The sequence below is a fragment of the Trachymyrmex septentrionalis genome, unplaced genomic scaffold, assembly GCF_001594115.1.
Source record: "Trachymyrmex septentrionalis isolate Tsep2-gDNA-1 unplaced genomic scaffold, Tsep1.0 scaffold16, whole genome shotgun sequence".
Classification (NCBI taxonomy): domain Eukaryota; kingdom Metazoa; phylum Arthropoda; class Insecta; order Hymenoptera; family Formicidae; genus Trachymyrmex; species Trachymyrmex septentrionalis.
Window position 1 is genome coordinate 5,324,289 of NW_017304758.1, and position 8,396 is coordinate 5,332,684.

General features: G+C 28.9%; 2 protein-coding genes across 7 annotated transcripts in view; one reads left to right on the top strand and one right to left on the bottom strand.

Moving 5' to 3' along the window:
* LOC108746158 (ribose-phosphate pyrophosphokinase 1) overlaps positions 1-5,012 on the top strand; it is a 9,073-nt gene extending 4,061 nt beyond the window's left edge. For 4 of the 6 annotated variants that reach the window (XM_018482743.1, XM_018482749.1, XM_018482746.1 and 1 more), the window contains 4 exons: positions 907-969; positions 3,738-3,961; positions 4,053-4,386; positions 4,504-5,012. In XM_018482743.1, the coding sequence (XP_018338245.1) occupies positions 907-969; positions 3,738-3,961; positions 4,053-4,386; positions 4,504-4,596 (714 nt within the window). In that variant the 3' untranslated portion in view covers positions 4,597-5,012. Of the gene's footprint in view, positions 1-906; positions 970-2,462; positions 2,487-3,737; positions 3,962-4,052; positions 4,387-4,503 lie in introns of all 6 variants that reach the window. The other 2 variants (XM_018482744.1, XM_018482745.1) reach the window with 2 other exon arrangements.
* Positions 5,013-5,660: 648 nt separating this feature from the next.
* Positions 5,661-7,610, bottom strand: LOC108745977 (metallophosphoesterase domain-containing protein 1). Its single transcript, XM_018482427.1, has 5 exons — positions 7,443-7,610; positions 7,075-7,219; positions 6,705-6,981; positions 6,123-6,349; positions 5,661-6,043 (listed from the first exon to the last, which is right to left on the bottom strand). The coding sequence occupies exons 1-5, from the start codon at positions 7,563-7,565 to the stop codon at positions 5,916-5,918; spliced, it is 900 nt and encodes a 299-aa protein (XP_018337929.1). The 5' UTR covers positions 7,566-7,610; the 3' UTR covers positions 5,661-5,915.
* Positions 7,611-8,396: the final 786 nt, after the last annotated feature.

The following is an 8,396-nucleotide window of genomic DNA, read 5'->3' on the forward strand; positions in this document are numbered from 1 at the left end:
ATATATATACATTTACATACACTTATAGTAGAAAATTTGTATAAAAATTTTAATTTTATTGAAAATACTTTTTATAATTGTATTTTTATTATATACTTTTTCATAAAATGATAAGTATATTTTGCATCTTATTAAACACTAAATATATATACACTATATATAGTTGGAGAGCAGTCCTGTTTTATGTTTACCTCAAAATTTATATATATTGCTCATGATGTATAGCTATAATGTGTTTAAGGTATAATAATTGAGACATATATCTAGATAATCATTGCAGCATATATATTTGTATATATGTATGTAAATTGTATATGTATCATAGCTGTAATGAGTCTTCTTTTTCTTTAATTATTACTAATGTATGTTTAAAAATTAATTACAATCTATTTATTTTTCTGAATAAATAGATACTTGTGAATATTAATCTTTCCTCTTATATAATGCTTCATCGGCATGGCTTTCAAAAAACATTAAGTAACATATATATAAACTGATGACAATTTTTTAAATAGGATTTAGATGTGTCTCATGGACATATATACTTAATACAATTCGAATTTTATACCATCATGTAATATGATCTGATGAAATCTTTTCAATTGTTGTAATTTACTAATTTGATCGAGAAGCACGTTTTTTTAAATCTTATTTAAGTAAACTTCTTTCACATCAGTAGCAAATTTTTGTTAAATTACAAATTGAGTATTTTTTTTCTAAAAATATTTAATCACTTTTTATCACAATATAAGATACAGATACAACTACTTTATTTATATTGTAATGTTATGTTTATTTCTTAATTATTATCTTAAAGTTTTGATAGTTAAAACAACAAGCATGATAACGGAGGAAACGTTATCTTGAAGAAACTCTATATTTCTTTAATGTGCTATATCTTCACAGGGCGGTGATGGTGGAGACTCTAAAAATCAGATTGTCATGAAGTCGAACGAGTGGAAATTCAGGGTAACTTGCGGCGGTCCTTTTATGTTTTATTAATTCTTTCATAGCTTTGCAACAGACCAATGGAGTAATATCATTTCTGGAACGCAAAACTTGATCTCATCGTCATATGAAATACGCTTGTGTTCTGTCAGCTTTATGTTACTGGGCTGCATCAGATAATACACTTAGATTACAGGATCTTCACCATTCGCTGATTACTGCAAATTCTTTTCTTTACATTCTTTAGAAGATACCTATGTCTTTTACTGTTAGGCAAAATTAAAATTAATGAGAATTTTAATTTCTAATAGTATCTAGCTGAAATTATATTGGCTAGTTATTTCCATTTATGACTTTATGACAAATATTTAAGGACTGTGTGTGTGTGTGCGCGCGCGCGCGCGCGCGTGTGTGTGTGTGTGTGTGTGTATGAAATAGGAACAGATACTTTTTATATAAATAATATATGACTTAAAAATTTAACCTTAAATATTCGAAATGTATAAAAAGTATCTTTTTTAAATATCATATTGTGTGAAGCAAATGGTGAAACTGGCACATAGTTGAAGTATACAAGGGAAATATATTATTAATTATATAGAGATAATATAATTAATATGCAAACAATGCATGAATTATAAATGAAACTTGTAATTTTTTACTTGTAAAATTCATAACTATAAATGAATCATATCATTTATATTATAAGTGAATTATTCTATTTAAATATTGTAAAAAATCAAGCATGAGTTAAGCTCTACAAGTTTCGTTATTCAATCAGGTTTATTCACTAGTCATATTAAAACTTCATTTTGAACACTCATTGCTTTTAGTATTAATACATGCGTATTATCTTGAAATATAGATAAGACTATAGATAATTATAATATCACATAAAAATTATTTTCATATATTATATTTTATCACTTTACGTAATTGGGATGTTTGTAATGAAACAAATAGTAAATATTTTAGAATTTTTAAGCACTGCAAATGCATTTCAAGCATGTTCTTTATAATAATGTAGGGTTATCAAAAGTTAGATAACCTAAACAGTTGTTGCAAAACTCGTGCTAGATTTCTCCAAGGGAGATCTTTTGCACATTTTTATTACCACGGCAATAATTACATTAACCAATTTCTAATATACTTTATTTGATTAATTTTTTCATTAAATATGTACTTACTATATTCTGAATAATATTTCTTACATTTTTTGTTATTTTGCATTTATTTTAAAAGTTTACTAATATTTATTTACTAAATTACATTTTTATGTACAACAAAAATGAGCGCTTTTTAATATTAATTGGGGACTGCATGAAAACAATATATAAGATTAAAAATTCTGTATCATCTTCTTAAATAGTTATCAGTCATATCATTTATCCTTTATATCTTTAGATTATCTATTGAAAATGAAAAGATATCAGAAAAATTATTATTGACTAAAATATTTGCTAGGAAAAAGTTATTATATTTGTTTAAGTTTCTGACTAGTTGGGTATTTTCAGGATATTCCGCCTGACCTGTCTACAGTGAGTATAATAGCAACGAGATTGTCGAGTGCAGCGTTTGTAATGATAACTCGATGAATTATTTCGAGAGATTTGTAATATTATTTTTGAATTCAAATAAGAATTTTCTTTGTAGGACTAACCAAACTTATAATATCGTTGCTATACAAACATAAGTGGTATTCCCATGAGTGAATGAATGAATGAGACATTTGGTCAAAGCATATTGATACCCGAATGAGAGGGCAAAATATTAATATAATAGCAGTACGTTGTTGGCAATTACATTAGTATAGTGGGGTATGCATATGTATATGTTTCATTGGGTACTAATTGAAGCTTAAATCAGTGTTATTGTTCAAGTGTACTAATCAAATATTGCCTATCCTATTAATGCTTAAAGCATAGGAATGTTAATGTGTTATCTTGGTGATAACTCGTCTTGTCGATACAATAATTGATAGTACATACTTTAAAACTATTATTAATAGCTTTTATAAAATCTTATATACTCATTACACAAGTACTACATTTTACTAAAAATATTCCATCTATTTTTGCACAATGCATCTCTCCATACCAAAGACAATGTACTAATACAGATAAATTTTAATTTGTAAACTGTAAATTCTTTTTTATATGTAATTTTGCAGATATAAGATATTAGAAATGCAATATTGACATATTTGTTTTTTAGAATATATCTTTACATTTGTGAACTTACCTATGTAGATTTTACATATCTGTTACTAATGTTTGCCCTCTTGTTCACCTCAAATTATCCTTTGCTACATAAGGGTAAAGGACCGAGATGCATTGTGTTCTGTTTTGCGTTCATAATGTTAGATATTTTGCTTTATTTATGATAATTGTTCAGAGTCTAACTGGGGTGCATTTGCAACGTTGTTTCCCTGTATTTTATGAATATATTTATACCTACTGAAGAGTAATATTTTAGTACATAATCGTTATATTCATATTTTGTCCCCTCTGAAAAAAGTCTTTTTTGGCAATCATCTTTTGATATTTGATAAACTATGTTGTATCTTCCAAAAGCCGATACAAGCAACCGCGATATAAATTAACATATTTTTTAAAATTTTTATTTAGTTTAAAAGGTAATTGGTTTTTTTTCATATTTCTTAAATGTTTTCATGTTTATGGGACTTTTTAATAGCAATTTCTTTAAATTACAGGATATTTCCAGTTGCAAATGGACTTGAAGGACTCGTACAAATTCTTAAAACTAATCTATCAAAATGTATTTTACAGAGTCGTGCGCCAATCTCCGCAAAACTAGTAGCAAATATGCTTTCCGTGGCGGGTGCTGATCACATTATCACAATGGACTTGCATGCTAGTCAAATACAAGGATTTTTCGACATTCCAGTGGACAACTTATTCGCTGAACCTGCTGTCCTCAAATGGATTAAAGAGAATATCGTTGAATGGCGAAATAGTATCATTGTCTCCCCTGACGCTGGTGGTGCCAAAAGGTAAATATTTAATAATAATAATAATAATAATAAAAGAAATTTCAATCGAAGAAATACATTGATCGTCTTTTACTTTATTTTTACTTTACAGAGTCACATCTATCGCAGACCGATTAAATGTTGAATTTGCGCTCATACATAAAGAAAGGAAGAAAGCGAATGAAGTCGCCAGTATGGTATTGGTTGGTGATGTTAAAGACAGAGTTGCTATCCTTGTAGACGATATGGCCGACACTTGCGGTACCATCTGTCACGCAGCAGAAAAATTGTTGGAAGCTGGTGCCACAAAAGTTTATGCGATACTTACACATGGCATCTTCAGTGGGCCAGCAATTAGTAGAATTAACAATGCTTGCTTCGAAGCTGTGGTAGTGACCAATACTATCCCTCAAGATGGTCACATGAAAGATTGCCCAAAGATTCAGGTAAATATATTTCTTACATTAGAGAAACTGACATGAAATGCTTATCGCAATAACGATAACAATGGTGTTATACAGATTTAATCTGATACAGAGGACTGATTATCTTTTATCTTTTAGTGTATTGATGTCTCGATGATGTTTGCCGAAGCAGTGAGGCGGACACATAATGGTGAATCTGTATCGTACCTGTTTTCAAACGTACCATATTAGATGAAAATCTTCCGTAATTTACTTTAAACTATGTAAGAAGAACATATTCTTTTTACATTTGTTTATTGTTATTGTTAGTTAAAAACTACTTCGTTTACCTGCTAGTTAGATTTATATTCTGTGTGTCTCATAATTCCAAATTAAAATGATACTATTTTTTCATGAATTTCTAATAGCAAATACATCCGGTTAATCCGTATGAAAAACGAACTTTTAGAAGATTAAAGATTTAGATCTGTAAGATATTTTTTTTAACTTAATAGTTCTTTGAATTTTTCAAACACTAAAAGAGATGTAATACTTAAGAATTTTGTTGCAATCAAAGAGAGTTGCAATTTGAGCTCATATAACTTATGACATTATTCTTTTTATCAGTCTCAAAATTTAATAGAAAATGATAGACAGATCAATCTGTTATAATAAACTATTAGTAATTTTTAATGGATTGAAATATTTGTAAACTATGATTAAAATGTGTCTTCAATGCACATATAATAGTCATGTAATAATTTTCTAGGGAAAATATCAAATGAATCAACTTTAGATCTGCAATATATATATAAATTTTTCATACATGTAAAAAATAACTTAAATTTTCGTAGGTTAGTTAAAACGTGTCCAACGTTGCGATCATGATGTACACGAGTACATAGGAAAATGGCACTGATTGTGTTTTTAATGCAAGCATAATAATTTAGGACAATAATTTATTAAAATCAAGTATATAATTTGTTCGATAAAGATACAAACTTTGATTTTATTCTCTAAAACAGCCTTCGACCAATTATACAAATTTAGCTTGACACGGCCATGGTGACGATTGCAAATTTTTTCTTACTTAATAGTGCCATTTGTTATTCGAGTGGAACAATAAATGTATAAAAAATATAAGTGAATTTTTTACTGGTAATAATTGCATAAAGCATACAATTCCCTAAAATTTCATATTTTCAATAACACGTTCTTTCATTTTAACAAGAATAGTGAAATATCGAGTATCTCTTATTGAAAATAGATGATGAAAATTTTTTATATTTAAAAGAAATGTGGGCAATGTAATTTATTTTTATTTAGGAAAGAGATTACAAATTGGATTATATTTTTTATTATTATCGAGACATTACAAATCGCGTGTGAAAGAGAAATGCTAGTTAATACTTATACAATAAAAATGCTTACACATACCTGATTTAAAAATTAAGGCAAGAGGTTACTATCTAATTTTATGCGTCAATCACGTAATGGTTTTTCTTAAGCTCGTGAGAAAGATCTTTCTGAAGTAGCATAACAAATTCATTTATGTTATCTCATTTGAAGATTTATGATTTTTTTATACCAGGAGGTAGTGTTATATCAAATACTACTGGTGGATTACTTGGTAAATAATTTATATCACATGTTGATGCATTAATATATATTATTTTCCCATCTGAAGATATGCCATATCCTGTAAAATTATACATAAAATAGGTAATATAATATTTCTCATACTAATACAAATATATAATTTTATATTATTATTATACCTTCGTGTATATGACCAAATACATGGTATTTGGGCTTTATGCGATTTTGCACTGTCGACAATAATTCGACGCATCCAGCTCGTACACCAGTACAGCACAGGTCTCCATGACCTACAGGAGGAGTATGTGTTACCAGGATATCTGTGTCAGACGGAATCATTTCCCACTTTGAGAGGCACGCTTCTCCACGTGGCACATTAAATGCCCACTTACAAAACTCTGGTTGCCTAAAGTTTCAACGAAATGTCCCTCAGAAATAAGAATCTCTTATACCTGAAATTATTTTCTACAAATATTTCGCATAGTGTGCTCAAAAAAGACATGCATTTATTTTTTTACAATCGTAATTGGTTAAAGATTGGTAACTAATCTTAAGAAACACATCAAATAAATTTTATGCATTATTTAGTTTTAAAGTATTCAAACATAAAATATAAAAATGCTCTTGTAAAACTACAAACTAGTTTCTCTCTCTCTCTCTCTCTCTCTCTCAATTTCATTTCATTTCATCTTCAATTAAATATAAACATGTTCACTTTTATTAACCAAATTATTTAATACAATTGATATAATCATGCTTACCATGGAGTACCATATATCTTAATCCCATTCACTATAATCTCAGAATCTTCAAGATATATACAATTTGTCAAATATTCTTTAACATTAGTAGTTTTAATAGCTTCCGCGAGAATATCCTTGGACATACCCAAGGTAGGTATATCATCGAGTATGCTGGTTCCTGTATGTTTCTGGTGATCTCCACTGGTGTGCACGGAAAATGGATTTGTGAATGTAGGATCAAAACTAAGTTCATGGTTCCCAGCTATAACTATTTTGTGTTTGTGTGTTAAATTACCTAGAATTAAGATATGTCTTTCAACATCTATATTTCTTGTTCAACATATAAACATTATAGTGTATACAATACACACGATAATTTTTCGTTTACCTATCCAATTATTGAATTCTATGACCTCTTGCAAGCTACCACATTTCGTAAAATCCCCGGCGTGAATGAAGACGTCTCCCGCGGGCACGTCAAATTTTATGAACGGCGTCAGCGAGTGCGTGTCACTCATACATACTACGCGCAACTAAAAATGGAAAATCACTATTAATCCTGTGTGATTAATGAGCTCATATTGACAATCGAATATGAAATTCAAACTTTAAATTCCGTTTTCTCCTCTCAAATGTTCAATTAATGTATAGAACGACTTTTAATGTATAGAACAAGTGAAGGAAACGACTTTTGAGGTTAACACAAACATATTTCTTCGTATAGAGATTGGAATTGTCAAAAATCGTTGGACATACTTTGTCGCTCGGTGCTTCGGTCGTCGGCAATTTAGCATTTATTTTTACAACTTTCTGATGCTGAGATAACTCATGCCAGGCTGCCGTAGGATCAGCTGTCAATGGATGAATAGCTACCTTCATGCTGAACCGGTAAATGTAACAGCCCGTTGGCGTCGTTACGCAATACTCGCAATACTAGGCTAGAGTCAATGGATGTAACGTCAATGGATGTGACGTGCTGTTTTTAAATGGAACTTGTCTACTGGCGCCTCTATGTGCACAAAGCGAGTACATAGAATCAGAGAAAAAATCTGAAAGAGGACATGACGGTGACCCAAAACCTGTAAACGCAAAATGCTATCAATTGACATTGTTTAAATTTTTGTGTATAAAAATTTATAATTACAAGTACATATAATTAATCAGCTTGGCTCATCAATTCTTTTTTTAATTTATTTTATTGTTAACAAAATATATTGTTCTCTTATTTTATTAAACACTAATCTAATTTTGCGTTGCAATCAAATTTATAATTGCATTTTAAATATACTTAATAAATTATTTATATATAAAAAAGTTTAGATTAATTTTGTCATTATGCTTTTTAAATTTTAATATTGCAATAAGAAAATAATAACGAATACAATAAATAAACTATAAAAATGTATTCAATAAAAATAAAATGCTTGAAACACAACTTTCATATGTATATGTAGTTTATTATTATTTGAAATATAAATATTAGCACATTTGTCAAAAAAAGGGTGTAATAACTTTAATGTTATGATACTTTTAAGTGAAATAAACATTACGCGCATGTAAGATTCAGAGATAAATATTTCTGATCTACAGTTTGTGAATGTAGCACGTACGATTATACAAACCAAATATCGATTTATCATCTGCCTTGAAAAGTGGACACATATACCTTCAGAAAAGTGGACTTTGCTATGTAATTGTACATCCATTTTG

Coding starts and splice junctions, on each gene's coding strand:
- LOC108745977 (XM_018482427.1), bottom strand. CDS start 7,565: ATGAAGGTAGCTATTCATCCATTGACAGCTGATCCTACGGCAGCCTGG. Junction 6,982..7,074: donor AGAATTCAATAATTGGATAG/GTAAACGAAAAA, acceptor TCTTAATTCTAG/GTAATTTAACACACAAACAC. Junction 6,350..6,704: donor AAGATATATGGTACTCCATG/GTAAGCATGATT, acceptor TTGAAACTTTAG/GCAACCAGAGTTTTGTAAGT.